The 17940-nt window shown below is 45.1% G+C and overlaps 1 protein-coding gene across 4 annotated transcripts in view; it reads right to left on the reverse strand.

The window, feature by feature from the left end:
• Nucleotides 1-743, reverse strand: part of SAMHD1 (deoxynucleoside triphosphate triphosphohydrolase SAMHD1-like) — a 54588-nt gene extending 53845 nt beyond the window's left edge. For 3 of the 4 annotated variants that reach the window (XR_002339825.1, XR_002339826.1, XM_021077221.1), the window contains exon 1: nucleotides 411-743. Coding sequence is in view for 2 of the 4 variants with exons in the window: in XM_021077221.1 (XP_020932880.1) it covers nucleotides 411-618 (208 nt within the window). In the remaining 2 variants the exon portion in view is untranslated. 4 annotated transcript variants of the gene reach the window in all.

Genomic DNA, 17940 nt, shown 5'->3' on the forward strand with positions numbered 1-17940 from the left:
GGTTCGCAATCCCCAAAGTCTGCTTCATTCCTACGGATCCCCGACCCCAGACGCCCCCCCCCGCCCCTTTCTCCTTCATCCATCACTCCTGGGAGCCGCCGCCTCAGTCCACCCCTTTGGGTGCCTCCGGCGTAAAGTTCCCTTCCTCGCCTCAGGCTCCTTTCTCCGAGTGCTCGCCCCCTCAGGTTTCCGTTCTCCGCCTCAGGTCATCCCTCCTGGGCGCCCCGCTTCAGGTCCACCCCTTCTGGTGCCTCCCGCGTTCGGGCTCCCTCGTCCACTTGGCTCCTCTTTGAGGCCCCACGCTCATTACCTCAGAGCGCCCTCTCCTCAGGTCCGCTGGCCCCACCTCGGGTCGCCGCCACCCCCCCCCCCCCGCCGCCCCCGGCCCCTCAGCCCTCCAGCCCTGCTACCTCGGCAGCGTTCCAGCAGTTCAGAATCGCCGAAGCCACTGCGATTTAGGAAGCCGCACACCTGCTCCGGGCCCCAGGTCCGGTGGTCAGGGTGGAGGTTGGGGCCCAGGGACCTCTCTGCCGCTGCTGGAGGGGTGTTTGGCGGGGTTGTCGGGCTGCCATCGCACCGGGGTCGCTTGGAGGGCTGCTGGGAGTCGGCACTCTGCATGGCTACACCCAGCAACCGGCTCAGCACAGCCTAGAACCCCGGCGCTCTACCCACGCGCAGGCGCACTGACAGTCCGGCGCCTACCGCGAGTCAGCTAAGTACTGCCAGCCCCCAGGCCTCCCGCGCAGGCGCACTGACAGCTCGCACCTTGGGACCAGGCCGGCCACCCATCTCAGCACCCCCACGCCCCCCAGCCCTCGCGCAGGCGCAATGACCGTCCAATGGCCCTAAACCCCACCCGCACGTTTTCGATAAAGGGAGTGAATGGAGGCCGAACTGAGGGAGGTGCTGGTAAGGGCGGGGGAGCCTGGAACGAGTGTGCCTGGGACGTCCCGCTACAGTCCAGAGCAGGGGCTCTTCTGGTGAACTGAGCTAATGAGTACCCCAGGCTTACCCTTGGCGGTGTTTCAGATACCCTAAACTTAAAAAAAACCCTCAAAGGCCTTAAAGTTGCCCCTGTCTTCCCAATTAAGAGAAAAATTGGCAGGAAGCTGAACTGGAAGATGCTGGAATGAATTCAAATCTGATGTGAAGGTGTTTTCTTACATTTTACTGTTGTAGAATTCCCAGAAATCACGTCAGAGGACACCCCAGGAAGATGGAGAACAGCTTTATTAACACTCGTGGGTCCACGGGGGAATTGCTTCCCAATCATGGACCCCAAAGAGAAAGGGAGAGATATAGTGCTTGCTGACATGTTTTACATGCTACATTAACTTTTAATTATGTGCAGGATAGAGAAAGATGTATAGCTGTGCAAAATGTCTTACATTGTTACTCTGATAATTAACCTCAAGTACAATCCAGCTATTTTCAAATATCCTTAGAACAATTGGGGCCTGGAGTTTCTCAAGTCCTAGAGACTTTGCTTTTCTCAGAGCCCTCATATGGGTCAGCTTAAGTTAACCAAGATGGACGATGGTGGCAAGATGGCTCTACTCTTGTCAAGCTCCCTATTCTCTTTTTCCACACCCCTACATTACCAGTTTTTAAGATATGCTGGGCAGAATTCCCGTCATGGCTCAGTGGTTAACCAATCTGACTGAGGACCATGAGGTTGCAGGTTCGATCCCTGGCCTTGCTCAGTGGGTTGAGGATCCGGCGTTGCCGTGAGCTGTGGTGTGGGTCGCAGACTCGGCTCGAATCCTGTGTTGCTGTGGCTGTGGCACAGGCCGGCGGCTACAGCTCTGATTCCACCCCTAGCCTGGGAACCTCCATATGCTGTGGGAGCAGCCCTAGAAAAGGCAAAAGGACAAAAAAAAAAAAATATATATATATATATATACTGGGCAGTTAGAGGATCCTGGGGATGCCTGTCTGTGAAGTTTTAGCCTATCTTCAGGTTTCCACACATGAGCAGACTTCAGACTTCTAAAAGAATTCTCAACCCTTCTCTCCATTCCAACTCCCTGCCCAGAGGAAAGGAAGTGGCCAATTTATTTTCAAGGACTTTTACTACCTGCTGGTAACAGCTTGTGGAAATAGCAGGGATCTTCCTCTCATTTTTGCCACTCTGAGGCAGGACACAAACTTCTCTATAAATCCTGGTTTGTGCAATTAACTGGTAAAAGAACTACTACTACCAATACAAGTTCCTGTCAACCCAGCCATAGACCCATCTAGGAGATACAGGGTGAATGAGATAGATTATCAGTAAGCAGCGTAAACTAATCAGTGGTCTAGCATTGAGCAAAATATTTTGAGCAAACTCTTAGTGTTTTACTGTGTGCCAGATACTGTTCTAAGGGCTTTACAAATATTAATTCATTTAAGTATCACAATAACCCTGGAGTTCCCATCGTGGCTCAGCAGGTTAAGAACAGGACTAGTATCCGTGAGGATGCAGATTTGATCCCTGGCCTTGCTCAGTGGGTTAAGGATCTGGTGTTGCCTCAAGCTGCAGCGGAGGTTGCAGATGCTGCTCAGAACCTGCTCAGATCTTGCACTGCTGTGGCCTAAGCCGGCAGCTGCAGCTCTGGTTCAACCCCTCATCTGGGAACTTACATATGCTGCAGGTGCGGCCCTAAAAAGAAGAAAAAAAAAAAAGTATCGCAATAACCTTAAGATGTAAGGAACTGAAGTACAAGGAAATAAATAAGTGTCACACAGCTAGGATTCAAGCCTGGATTCAAACCTAGGCAATCTAGCCTGGCTCTAAGGCCCATGCTCCTAATTGCTTGCCAACAATTGCTTGGTAATGGAGGGTTTTGTTTTCCTTCTTTCTTTTCTTTTTAGGGCCACGCCCACAGCATATGGAAATTTTCAGGCTAGGGGTCAAATCAGAGCCACAGCAATTAAGGATCTGAGCTTCATCTGTGACCTACACCACAGCTCACAGCAACACCAGATCCTTAACCCACTGAGCAAGGCCAGGATTCCAACTCACATCCTCATGGATACTAGTGAGGTTCATTAATGCTGAGCCAGTGGGAACTCCATCCTTTTTTTTCCTCTTTGGCCATGCCAGGGGCGTGCAGAAGTTCCCAGGCCAAGGACTGATTCATCGTCACAGCAGCTATTTGAGCCGAAGCAGTGACAATGCTGGATCCTTAACCCACTGTGACACAAGGGAACTCTAGTAATGCGAGTTTTGATTTAAAACTATTTTATGGGAGTTCCCGTCGTGGCGCAGTGGTTAACGAATCCCACTAGGAACCATGAGGTTGTGGGTTCGGTCCCTGCCCTTGCTCAGTGGGTTAACGATCCGGCGTTGCCGTGAGCTGTGGTGTAGGTTGCAGACTCGGCTCGGATCCCGCGTTGCTGTGGCTCTGGCATAGGCCAGTGGCTACAGCTCCGATTTGACCCCTAGCCTGGGAACCTCCATATGCCGCGGGAGCGGCCCAAGAAATAGCAAAAAGACAAAACAAACAAACAAACAAACAAAAAACTATTTTATGTTAGTTAACCCAAAATTTTCAATTGCTTACTTGTCCCCTAGACCTGTGAGGGGAAGTACAGAGAAGTCACCTTGACCTCAAGCTGTATAGAAGGGCCAGGACCGGAAAAACATAACTTTAAACCACAGAATAATCTGAGAAAAGATGGCAGTTGTCAAGACTTGTGAAACCAAAACAAGGGTGAGGATGGCAAAGAGACAATAAATAGTATAAATGTGAAAGACATATTTCAGTGTGGCAATGGCTGGTTTGAAAACTTGTGTTTATAAAACTTGTGGGAAAATCTGCCCCTACCGCAAGGTTTCTTGGGCAATAGAAGGTGATATAAGCAGGGTTTTAAGTTTAATCACTTAGGTTTGTTCAAAGCAGTTGCTTTTGAGAATTTAATTTTCTATTTGTTTTTGCTTGTTCAAGAGTATAATTGAATGCCATATTTATTATGTTTCCCCTAATCCCCCACTTTGTAGTGGCCCTACATTTTGCATGAGGTGGTTAGTTTCTTGCTCAAGGTCACATGGCTGGTAAGTGACAGAATCGTGACTAAATCACGACTAAATCGTGACTAAAACTTGGGTCCTTTTTAGTTTGCCACTTCACTTGCACTCGGTCCTGCTGAGACTATTCCATCCAGTCATTCTACAGCTTGGGAACAAATGCCTAGTAGACACAGGCCCTCTGCTCTGGTCATATTGAGAGAAATCACTGTTCAAGCTTTCCTCCAGATGTCAATCTCACCAAAGTTAGGACTGGAAAAAACTCTAAGTTCAAGTAGTTTAAGGCCCATTGCTTAATGACTTTGAGTACCTCCAGCAACTATTCCTTGACCTTCTGAGCTACCTTCCACCCATAGAGTTGATTTGCGTAACTTTATTTCTGGCAGTATTAATCTTGTGGTTTTACATCTTTCCACAGCTTCCTCTTCAACCTGTGCTGCTGGTTCTCAGCCCCACCTACCACCAGTTCCTGGTTCCTTCTTTGAACCTAACTTCAAGACATTCTTTTTTTTCCTTCCCATCTGCCCAAGTCCTAAAGCAGGCCAAAAAAACCAAATTTTTTTTTTTTTTTAAGTATTGGCTTTCTTGGTCTGAAAAAAAAAAAAATAAATAATGCTCAAGATAGAAAACTTGGGAGTTCCCGTCGTGGCGCAGTGGTTAACGAATCCGACTAGGAACCATGAGGTTGCGGGTTCGGTCCCTGCCCCTGCTCAGTGGGTTAACAATCCGGTGTTGCTGTGAGCTATGGTGTAGGTTGCAGACGCGGCTCGGATCCCGCGTTGCTGTGGCTCTGGTGTAGGCCGACAGCTACAGCTCCGATTCAACCCCTAGCCTGGGAACCTCCATATGCCGAGGGAGTGGCCCAAGAAATTGCAACAACAACAACAAAAAAAAAGACAAAAAAAAAAAAAAGATAGAAAACTTGGAGGAGTTCCTGCTGTGGTGCAGTAGGTTAAGGATCCAGTGTTGCTGCAGCTGTGGCTTGGGTTGCAGCTATAGTTTAGATTTGATCCCTGGCCCAGGAACTTCCATATGCCACAGGTATGGCCAAAAAATAAAAATAAATAAATAAATAATAATAATAATAAACGAAAGAAAACTTGAAAAACAAAATGTGTATATACACACATACCATTCCAAAGATCACCTCCTGGTGTGTGCTCCATAAGTCTTTTGTCTTTGTTTTGGCCACGCCCATGGCCAGGGATGGAACCTGTGCCACATCAGTGACAATGCTGGATCCTTAACCCACTGTGCCACCAGGGAACTCCCATAAGTCTTTTTCTATTTGTATGTGTAGCAACTTATCTCCAGGTCTGTTGGGGAATTCTTTGAAAAAAAAAAAAAGAGACCTTGCAAAATAATAATAGCTACCTTATTTGAGTACCTACTATAAGTCAGACATTCTATTTGTGCTTTACTTTATACCCATAATTTCAAATCCTCATAACAACCTCATTGGATAGGTAATATGCTAGATTGGATTTTTTGGTTATAAGTACATTTAGTCATTCATTCAACAAATATTAATATTTACTGTGAACTTACTAATTTGCCTGGTACCTGAGACAGATCAATGAACAAAAGAAACAAAAACCCCTGCCCTTGTGAAATTTATATGCTGGTTGGAGGAGACTGGCAGTGAATAATAAAAAGAAACAACAATAAACTTAGAAGTTGGTCCTTTGGAAAAAAATGTTTTAAGAGGAGTGAGGGGGATAGAGACATAATTTTGAGTAAGGTGTTCATAATTGGCCTTTTGAGAAAGTGATATTTAAACAGACTTGAAGGAGATGAAGGAGTCAGGCATGCAGGTGTCTAACAGAAAAGCATTCCAGACAAAGAGAACAAGTATAAAGGCTTTGAAAGAGCAGCATCCCTGAAATTTGAGAAATAGCAAAGAGGCTGGAGTAGATGGGTAAAATGAATAAAGGGAAGTGCTAAGAGATGAAGTCAAGGAGGGTACAAACCATGTGGGAACATGAGGGCTATCAGCTGCAAGTAGCTTTGAGGCTGTATTTACAGCTTCATATCTGGAGAGGAAAGAAAGCCTCTTTCATCTCTGTACTGGGAAGTTAGCAGTACATATTATGGGCTGGTGCTCCCTCCCTTTTTCACCCCCAAGGCATACAGGAATGACGTGAACAGGGCTGGATTGCATTCATTCCTGGACCAATTGGTGTTTTACAAAATGACTGACCCAGTCAGATCATATGTTGCCCCTTGGGTGAGAGGGCAAAGTCTACATCAGGAAGAAAAGGACTGGTTTTGGACAAAGACCCCAGGTTTTATTTAACAGATGTGGAAATGAAGCCCAGAGAGGTGAGATGTGTCAAGGGTCATACACGTGTGTCAAATGCTTTGGGATCTGAACCTAGGTCAGCCTTGAAAACCACTGTTCTGATCTGCAACTTGAGCTGGGTACAAGTTCTCTTGTTCTTAGGCAGTCATAGGGAATGCCATCCCATCCTATAGGGTTTAACTTGTGGTGACTACCTGAGGGTGCCTCAGTGTTTGGGATGGGGTGATCATGTATTCAGGGGTTGAGATGCTCAAACACATAAGGAAGTGGCTAGACTTCAGGGACTGGGGTTGAGGCAGGAGGTAGATGTGCCCCAAGCTAAGCATTTAGAACCAGTTTCCTGTTTACATTTCAAGACAAAGAGGAGTTCCTGTGGTGGCACAGCGGAAACGAATCCGACTAGGAACCATGAGGTTACAGTTTCAATCCCTGGCCTTGCTCAGTGGGTTAAGGATCCAGCATTGCCATGAGCTGTGGTGTAGGTCGCAGATGTGGCTTGGATCCCATGTTGCTGTGGCTGTGGTGTAGGCTGACAGCTCCAGCTCCAATTAGACCCCTAGCCTGGGAACCTCCATTTGCTGTGGGTGTGGCCCTAAAAAAATAAAATTTAATTTAATATAATTGAAAAATATATAAAGAAAGGTGATATAAAGCAGGCTGAACAGCTAGAACTTGTCAGGCTGACCAACTGGAGCTTGTCTCCTACTGACATTTCAAGGTAAAGATAAAGGCAGAAGCAAAGAGGAGATATACTTTGCTTGAGTAAAAGATAAAAGGCATCCTAATTCTCTTATTCCTGAGGTCAAGGAGACCTCCTCAAATACACATGTGCAGAAAGGTGCCTTGGGAGTGAAAAAGGGAGGGAGCACCAGCCCATAATATGTACTGCCAACTTCCCAGGGACCCTTGTGCTGGAATATATCTTGGTTAAAAGATGCACGTGCATATCAGGGAGGGCCTTGAGTCCTATCAGATGTGGGCAACAAATAAGGTGATTGGCCAAAGACCCAGAAAATTACCCCCCTTATAAATGATTCAGACAACCCCAAAAGTGCATGACCCTCTCTGAGTCCATCCGTGTCTGCCTACATATTTTCTCTCTCTTAATAACCATTTTAGGAGTTGCCATCGTGGCGCAGCAGAAACGAATCCAATTAGGAACCATGAGGTTGCAGGTTTGATCCCTGGCCTCGCTCCGTGGGTTAAGGATCTGGCGTTGCCGTGAGCTGTGGTATAGGTCGAAGATGCGGCTCAGATCTGATGTTGCTGTGGCTGTGGCATAGGCTGGTGGCTGTAGCTCTGATTTGACACCTAGCCTGGGAACCTCCATGTGCTGTGAGTGCGGCCCTAAAAAACAAAATAAATAAATAAATAAATAAATAAATAAATAAACGCTTTACCTGTTTCACCACTCTCAGTCTCTTTGCTGAACTCCTTTCCAAAGAAGACAAAGACCAGAGACCTACATCAAGTCTGTTGGTCCTTGTGGTCTGGTGGCTAGGATTCAATGCTTTCACCACGGCAACCTGAGTTTGATTCCTGGACAGGGAACTAAGATCCTGCTTAAAGCTGCTGCACCCCTGAAATCAGGGTGCTCCTGAGTAAAAATAGCTCATGGATCCTTTTAAATTCATTATTAAAAGCCAATTTCAACTCATATTTCTTTTTTCTTTCTTTCTTTCTTTTTTTTTTTTTGGCTTTTTGCTATTTCTTGGGCCGCTCCTGCGGCATATGGAGGTTCCCAGGCTAGGGGTCCAATTGGAGCTGTAGCCTCTGGCCTAAGCCAGAGCCACAGCAACGCGGGATCCGAGCCGAGTCTGCAACCTACACCACAGTTCACGGCAACGCTGGATCGTTAATCCACTAAGCAAGGCCAGGGATTGAACCCACAACCTCATGGTTCCTAGTGGGATTCGTTAACCACTGCGCCACGACGCTAAGTCCTCAACTCACATTTCATACAATAGAATTGGCTCCTAAATTCAAAAGGTAGTTATCAACTGGCCTTCATTCAATATAGATTTGCTTGGGAGCCCCTAAGATATGACAAAAAGTGGATTTGTCGTTGCCTCTGGTTATGCTTTCTTCAAATCATTAGGAGGAGAGCTTTTGGCAGAAGCCAATACTGTGGAACAGACTTTGAGTTTTGATAAGACTATTTAGCCATTTGATCAGCCAACCCTAAAATTTATCCTATCTTTGCACTTTGTGAAAAGAAAATAAAAATGGAGTCAGTATTGCTAAGAGATCTCTCTAAAATGGAACCCAGAGGCCACAGAAGTGGGATTTTTGCATGTCACAACCCAGATGAAATCTTAACTTTGGCCACAGAAGTGGGATTTTTGCATGTCACAACCCAGATGAAATCTTAACTTTGGCCCCTTACTTTTTTTTTCTTTTTTTAGCCGCCCTAAGGCATATAGAATTCCTGGACCAAGGATCAGATCCCAGCTGCCGCTGCCACCCTGCACCTGCTGCAACCCAGGTCTCTAACCCACTGTGCAGGGCGTCCCAGTGCTCCCAAGATGGTGCTGATACCGTTACACCACAAGGGGAGCTCCTGCTTGTTGTTTAAACAGAGAAATCCAGAACATATGCATGATGTTCTAGAAACTCAAGATACTTATCAGACCTCACCCTAAATAACTTGTGACAGTCTATGATACTTACCAGATCATTGCCCTAAGTAATTCATGAATATTATCCCTTAAGGACAAATATTTCCTTTTTGCTGGAGAACCAACTATAGTTCTTACAAGACAACTTTTTTTTTTTTTTGTCTTTTTGTTGTTGTTGTTGTTGCTATTTCTTGGGCCGCTCCCGAGGCATATGGAGGTTCCCAGGCTAGGGGTTGAATCGGAGCTGTAGCCACCGGCCTACGCCAGAGCCACAGCAACGCAGGATCCGAGCCGCGTCTGCAACCTATACCACAACTCACGGCAACGCCGGATCGTTAACCCACTGAGCAAGGGCAGGGACCAAACCCGCAACCTCATGGTTCCTAGTCGGATTCGTTAACCACTGCGCCACGACGGGAACTCCCTTACAAGACAACTTTAAAAACCTTTTAACTTTTGCCTTGATTCTTTCTCTTTCCTGGAATACTCTTTCAGTTTTACCTGAATCTATGTCTCCCAAATGCAATGCCTAAGACCCCAAATTCAGCTTTGTACTTTGCAGCCTCAAGACTGATGGGACATTATATTTTGTTAGAAGTGGAAGTCAAAGTGACCCACTTCTAACCCTCTTGCTGCTGCCATGGACACGAGTCAGGTGCCTATAGGAGTCTATTGTACTTCATGTCTCCTCAACGGCCCTGAGTCTCATGTGTAAATCCTCTTGGTTCAGAACCTCCAGGTTCTGAGCCTTCATTTGGGTGTCCTCCGCTGCTGCCGTTACGTGGGAAGGGAATGCTTCATCTTGGTGAGTACTCAGTTACTAAAGGTGCTGCCAATGAGCAGCCGCCACCTGGAACTCCAGATCAATTTACATTTAAAACTTATAGGTCTTCTTGTAAATTTCTTTTGCATTGGACTAAAATCACATGCCACGACCAACTTTGTTGGTCCACTTGTGGCTTGTTTGAAATTTCTGAATTAATTTATTTGTGTGCTCTACTGGAGAAAAGCTATAGCACAGAGAGAATGGGAAGCATATTTCAATTGGTATTTTGAGGCATCCAGTTGTAATAATGAATCCACTATTTCTTCCCCCTGAGAAGCTGACTCAAAATTATCTCAAAAGATTTCCAAACTAGAAAAACCCTCTGAGGCTTCCAAGAACTCTCTCTCCAGTTCTGCTTTTTCCCGTCTCTCTGAATTTCAGCCACAAGGCTCTCCTTCCTATCTCTCTCTCTCTGAACTTTCCTTTTAAATTTATTTATTTATTTATTTGCCTTTTAGGGCCACATGTGTGGCATTATGGAAGCTCCCAGCCTAGGAGTCGAACTGGAGCTGCAGCTGCTGGAATACACCACAGCCACAGCAATGCCGGATCCTTAACCCACTGAGCAAGGCCAGGGATCAAGCTGGCATCCTCATGGATACTAGTTGGGTTCATTACCGCTGAGCCACAATGGGAACTCCGAACTTCCTTTTTTATAACACTGAGGCTGATTCCTTGCAGAACACTATCCATCTTCCTCTCCTGCAAGGGCAGCTTGTTTTTTTTTTTTTGTTTGGTTTTTTTTTGTCTTTTTGCCATTTCTTGGGCCACTCCCGCGGCATATGGAGGTTCTCAGGCTAGGGGTCCAATTGCAGCTGTAGCCTCTGGCCTAAGCCAGAGCCACAGCAATGCGGGATCCGAGCCGCGTCTGTGACCCATATCGCTAACCCACTGAGCAAGGGCAGGGATCGAACCCGCAACCTCATGGTTCCTAGTTGGATTTGTTAACCACTGCGCCACAACAGGAACTCCTGGACCTGGTTTTAAAAGAAGCTGCCTTGGAGTTTCCGTTGTGGCGCAGTGGTTAACGAATCCGACTAGGAACCATAAGGTTGCGGGTTCGATCCCTGTCCTTGCTCAGTGGGTTAACGATCTGGCGTTGCCGTGAGCTGTGGTATGGGTCGCAGACGCGGCTCGGATCCCGCGTTGCTGTGGCTCTGGCGTAGGCCAGTGGCTACAGCTCCGATTCAACCCCTAGCCTGGGAACCTCCATATGCCTCGGGAGTGGCTCAAAGAAATAGCAAAAAGACAAAAATAAATAAATAAATAAATAAATAAAATAAAACCAGGCCCAATGAGGATGGCACCAACACCATCACCTGTAACCTTTGGACTAAGGCATGTAAATGCACCCTTCGAGCAATATTAATTGGACATGCTAAAGGGAACCAACAACATTGCCTTGGCAAAACATAAAAGCCTTATGATTTATATCTCAGTTAGAAATCTCCCTAATATAAAGAAGCAAATTGAGAATAAAGTAGTTGGATAGGTGGATCAGCCTATGATGTCATTTAAATTACACCTTATGAGTCTTTGCAAAACTGGAAATGCAGTTATAGAGGCAGTTCATATTTCACCCATTCCTTTTGATCATTCCCCAAACCTCCCTTATTTATCTTAAAAGGCTTGTAACCTGTCTAGGAGCTTGTATCTTGACCATCTCCAATTCCTAAAACTGGAAAAAAAGAGAGGAAGGAAGAAAGGAGGAGAGAAGACTTTTAAAAATACAAACTGCTATAGAAGCACCTTTGCCCAAAGATCTAGTTCAAAGAAAAATTTAAAACAAAACTATCAAGCCACTGTTTGCATCTGTCTCTATATTCATGTGCGTCTATATGTAGATATGCTATAGATATGTCATATTTTTTCTACCTTTGGATGGTATTGCTAAAATTAATTTGTAAAAGAGTCTTTGCAATTGGCTTAAAAAAGCAAGCACTATATAAATTATACTTTCGAAAATATAATAGAAACCAACCCAAATGTTTTTTAAGTTCACATGATCTAGGATTAAATCTTTAGTAAATAAAAGCTAGTTTAAGTGTACTGGTTTAATTAATACAGACGTATCCTTAGAATTATCAACATTAGGTACAATATTTTTATTCTACCTTTGGTTTACTAAAAGTCAAGTCAGCTCATGTTATTTCTGTTACAAAATTTGCCAGCTAGAAAAATAACTTAGGATGATGACTTACGTTGTCTAATGTCTAATGAAATTTTTATTTATTTATTTGATTTTAATTTAATTTTTTGCTTTTTAGGGCCACATGTGCAGCACATGTATGTTCCTAGACTAGGTCTAATCAGAGCTGCAGCTGCTGGCCTACATCACAGCCACAGCAATGCCAGATCCGAGTCGTGTCTGCAACCTGCACCACAGCTCACAGCAATACTGGATCACCAACCCACTGATCAAGGCCAGGGATCCAACCCACACCCTCATGGATACTAGTTGGATTCGTTTCCACTGTGCCACAATGGGAACTCCTAATGAAGTTTTTATTTATTTTTATTTATTTATTTTTTTTGTCGTTATGCCATTTCTTGGGCCGCTCCCACGGCATATGGAGGTTCCCAGACTAGGGGTTGAATCGGAGCTGTAGCCACCGGCCTATGCCAGAGCCACAGCAACGCAGGATCCGAGCCGCATGTGCAACCTACACCACAGTTCATGGCCACGCCGGATCCTTAATCCACTGAGCAAGGCCAGGGATTGAACCTGCAACCTCCGTGATCTAATTCTGCTTTGTAGACAGATCATTTGTTGTTTGTTGACTTGTTAATGATGGCTACTCTAACTGGTGTGAGGTGGTACCTCATTGTAGTTTTGATTTGCATTGCTTTAGTAATTAGTGATGTTGAACATTTTTTCATGTGCCTGCTGGCCATTCAAAATGAAATTCTAAATGAATTCTTTTTGACTTGAACTTCGAGATATGAGATAGTTCAGAATGCCTCTGAAATATCTAAGGTTTGTTCTCATTCCTTGTAAAGGAAGAGACATTAAACACAGGTGTATTTCATATGTTTAATTACATGGGAAATATTGTCAAATAAGAAGTAATGTTACGCTTTCTTTATGTTGTATCTATATAGGTATGTGTTTTAAGTGTTCCTGGAGTTGTGCGAAATTCATGGAAGTCTGCTAGGTCCTGGCATAAAATGCTATCTGTCATCAAACTGAGGCTTACACTAAAAGGACTGTGTATAAAAGAAATGCCTTACCTGACTTTTCAAGCAAAGGAGGCAGTAGTGGAATCTGAAAATATTGTGGCATATGTGGATGAAGTCCATTCTGTTTCTACAGAAGAATCAAACCCATTGCCATACTTTCGCCATCTTGATATCCTGTAACATGGCAACAGTCTGTTCCTGAGTCAGAGAAATTAAGATGGGTAAACAATGGATATAAAGTAAATTAAGGGGGGGGGTGCAGCGCTAAGGAAACCCAAGATAGCTGCTTGGTTCTTCTGGCTCCCTGGCAAACTCTTTTTTTTTTTTGTTGCATCCCTTCACCCCCATAGCACGTTTAAGTTGACTAATTATTATTATTATTATTATTATTTTGTCTTTTTGCCGTTTCTTGGGCCACTCTCGTGGCATATCGAGGTTCCCAGGCTAGGGGTCTAATCGGAGCTGTAGCTGCCAGCCTACGCCACAGCCCCAGCAACATGGGATCCGAGCCACATCTGGGACCTATACCACAGCTCATGGCAACACCGGATCCTTAATCCACTAAGCAAGGCCAGGGATTGAACCCACAACCTCATGGTTCCTAGCTGGATTCGTTAACCACTGCGCCACGATGGGAACGCCTAAGATGACTAATTATTTAAGCTGCTGTGGCCTAAAGCATTTACTCCCTCAGGAAAAAATAGACTAGCGACTATATCTATTGGAAATGACACCTTCAGAAAGATACCCTACAACTCTGTTGGAGACCTTACCAGGTATTATTAACTAACCCTTGTGCTGCTAAACTTAAGGGCATTGTCTCATGGATTCGAGTCTCTCATTTAAAAAGGCACCACCTCTGGCCTGGATGTCAAAACAGTCTAGAAAACTAAAGTTAACCAGACAAAGGCGAGGATAATGAAGCAGATGACATTTGATGTGGACAGCTTTCCCAAGATTTAGGACCAAGAGTTCCCTTTGTGGCTCAGCAGCAACGAACCTGACAAGTATCCATGAGGATGTGGGTTCAATCCCTGGTCTCACTTAGTGGGTTAAGGATCCGGTGTTGCTGTGGCTGTGGTGTAAGCCAGCGGCTGCATCCCTGATTCAACCCCTAGCTGGGAACATCCACATGCCACAGGTGCAGCCCTAACAACAACAACAATAAAAATCCAAAACCAAGACTTAGGATCAGATGAATTACCTATGATATTCATTTAATAAATCATATGAAAAAGTAAACAACTGCTATGAATGACCTCACATCCAGTCTTGGAGAAGACTAAAAAGAAAAATAATAGCTAAACATCTGGAGATGGCTGACCACTCTTATAAGACTCCCTCTAATGAAGATCCATGAACTTCTCTTATTTTGAATGCTGCTAAAGACTCACATCCTAGGTGGTTCCTTGTTGCTCAAAGGCGGCCATAAACTCTCTAAAAGCATACGTAGCTTTCACACTACCATCTCCTTCCCTCCTCTGTGAGACAGGACTCTGGGATGACTCCAGCACAGAGGAAGTCAGTGTCGATGCCAAATAACCAAATGGTCGATCACTGATGCCTCCCAAAGAATGAGTTTGATCAAAACAGGGAGATGGGAAAGAAAAATAAAAATGGAGTAGGTCTTACTTAGAGAGATCTCTAAAATGGAGATGGGAGGCCACTGAGGAAAGAGGACTTATGCATGTCTTGGCCCAGATGGAGTCTGAACTTTTGACCACTTATATTCTTAATACAGGCATCTAGAACATTTGCCACAAAGTCACGATGCTTATGGACCTTACCCTAAAATAACCAGTGACAGGAAGTCCCCTTGTGGCAGAGCAGGTTAAGGATCCATCATTGCCACAGCTGTGGCACAGGCCACAGCTACACTGTGGGTTCAATCACTGGCCCAAGCATTTCCATGTGATATAGATGTGGCCAGAAAAACAAAAAAACCAGCAACAGCCTATTCCTTAAGTACAAATGTTCCCTTACTTTCATCAGAATCAATGACAATTCTTTTTTTTTAGGGCCACATCTGCAGCACATGTAAATTCCCAGGCTAGAGGTTGAATCAGAGCTGCAGCTGCTGGCCTACACCAGAGCCACAGGAACACGGGATCCAAGCTGTGTCTGTGACCTACACCACAGCTCATGGCAATGCCAGATCCTTAACCCACTGAGTGAGGCCAGGGATTGAACACCCATCCTCATGGAAACTAATCGGCTCTGTTACCACTGAGCCACAACAGGAACCCCTCAATCACAATTCTTGCCAAACAACTTTGACAGCCTTGTGGCTTTTGTCTTTATAAGCCTCTGACTTATTTTCTTTCCTAGAGCACTCCTGGTCTTTCCCTAAACTGTGTCTTCTTGAATTGCGTTTCTTAATACCCCAAATTAAAGGTCTTAGTTCTTTGCAGCCATGATACTGATTGTTGGCAACTTCCGACTACATGAGCCAATAAACTTCCTTAGTTCTGAAGCCAATTTCAATTGAATTTTCTTTTGTGTTTTGAATTTTTGCATTTTTTTTCTCTCATTTATAGCCGAAAACATCCCTGATACACATTTTCAGTATCCAACAGGACTGTTTCAGATATTCAGTGTTATATGGCTGATTTTTTTCCTTGTAGTGATGCTTTTAACTATTCTAGTCTAGCCGAGTCCTCAACACTCATGCCCTATAGTCCCTAGTGAATACAACTGCCTGTTGACCAAGTTCACAAAGAACATTTTGTCTGAGAAAGTCTCTGCCACTCACTGAGTGGACACACGGTGTTATGGATTGAACTGTATCTCCCCAAAATCGTAAGGTGAAGTCCTAGGCCCCCCTGTGACTGTATTTGGAGATGGGTCTTTAAGGAGGAAACTAAGATTAAGGGAGGTCACATGGGTGGGGCCCTAATCCAGATGATAAGACTTGGTGTCCTTATAAGAAAGGAGATACCAGAGATCTCTCTTCTCCTTTGTGCACACAGAGGAAAGCCCACGGTGAGGAAACAGTACGAAGGAAGCTGTCTGGAAGCCAGGAAGAGAAGTCTTACAAGAAACTAATGAAATAATTGCCCCATTAAGTTGACAGAAGCTGATGACTAACAGAAATGACTCAACGTTTATAGAACAACAGATAAGGGAACAGCTTGCTAAAACTGTCTCAAGTACACTTTAGTTTTCTTTCTTTTTCTCTCTTCCCAGTTTCATGAAACTCACTTGTTTTACAGGAATTTGGAGTCAGCTCCTGACCAGTATAAGACAGCTGGGGGTTGGTTGGGACAACCAACCCTAAAACTGGGCTTGCACAGCTGTCAAGTGAATGGCTTTACGATGTCAGAGGGCTAGAAAACTCCACCTTCAGATCATGCCAAGCACCTCTATTTTGAATATGCAGAAGCATGTAACCAAGAAGCACCAGCGCAGAACACTCTCTCTTTTTCCCCTCCTCCAATCATATTTCCCCACACCTAAGACTGTTAGCTACCTGAACTTGGGTCCACTCACCTGCTGCACAGCCAGACCAATTTACTGACATCTGGTTGCCAGGTGAAGAAGTGTACAGATTTCACTGCAGGCGCCAAACAGGGAGTATGGGGAGCTCATGCTCAGAAGACTGAAACTCTTGCATAGTTTTCAGGGAAGAGTTTTTATTCTTATTTATTTATTTTTGGCTGCATCTGTGGCATGCAGAAATTCCTGGGCCAGGGACTGAACCTACGCCACAGCAGCGACCCAAGCCCCTGCACTGCCGATGTCTGATCCTTAACCTGCTGAGCCACACAGAAACTTCAGGGAAGAGTTTTTTGTTTTGTTTTGTTTTGTTTTGTTTTTTTTGTCTTTTTTTGTTGCTATTTCTTTGGGCCGCTCCCCCGGCATATGGAGGTTCCCTGGCTAGGGGTCCAATCAGAGCCGTAGCCACCGGCCTACACCAGGGCCACCGGCCTACACCAGGGCCACAGCAACGTGGGATCCGAGCCGCGTCTGCGACCTACACCACAGCTCACGGCAATGCCGGATCCTTAACCCACTGAGCAAGGGCAGGGACCGAACCTGCAACCTCATGGTTCCTAGTCGGATTCGTTAACCACTGTGCCACGACGGGAACTCCAGGGAAGAGTTTTTAAAGACAACTTTTGGGGTGAAGGCTGAAGGATGCACAACTTCCTTCTGTTTGGTCGGTGGTGAGGTGTAAGTGGTGCTCCAGGAATCTTATGCTCTGCATTGTCACCATCCTATACTTGGGTGGCAGGGGGGCCTTAGTTCTAGCAGAACAACTCAAGATATATATCAGATTGTTTTATACACACACACACACACACACACACACATCTTAAAGAGGAACTAGGTAGGACTCTGCTTTATTGCTACAATGTTGTCATTACTTTTCTTAACTGCTTTTCCTTTGTTTCTGCATTCCCTCATTTCTCTTATTAGAAAGTGCCCTTTGGAACTTAGGGAAAGTCTAGGAAGCTGATGGCTTTTTCCTACAAAAGAGAAATGGGAGACATGAAAGGATTTTTGTATGTAAGAGGGTCCTGAAGTACCTTGCTTTGTTTTAAGAGCACTCTGCTTATCCCATAAATACCCCAACTCTTTTGCCTTTGGGAAGGTGGATCCAAGACTTATTCTTCCATCTCCTCACTTGTCTGCCTTAGGAATAAACTTACTTCCTGCCTGCCTTCCTGCCTTTCTCTCTCTCTCATTTTCTTTTTCTTTTTTTTTTTTTTTGTCTTTTTGTTTTTTGTCTTTTTGTTGTTGTTGTTGCTATTTCTTGGGCTGCTCCCACGGCATATGAAGGTTCCCAGGCTAGGGGTTGAATCGGAGCTGTAGCCATCGGCCTATGCCAGAGCCACAGCAACGTGGGATCCGAGCCGCGTCTGCGACCTACACCACAGCTCATGGCAACGCCGGATCGTTAACCCACTGAGCAAGGGCAGGGACCGAACCCGCAACCTCATGGTTCCTAGTCGGATTCGTTAACCACTGCGCCACGACGGGAACTCCTCATTTTCTTTCTTCC

The sequence above is a fragment of the Sus scrofa genome, chromosome 17, assembly GCF_000003025.6.
Source record: "Sus scrofa isolate TJ Tabasco breed Duroc chromosome 17, Sscrofa11.1, whole genome shotgun sequence".
In the NCBI taxonomy this organism is placed as follows: domain Eukaryota; kingdom Metazoa; phylum Chordata; class Mammalia; order Artiodactyla; family Suidae; genus Sus; species Sus scrofa.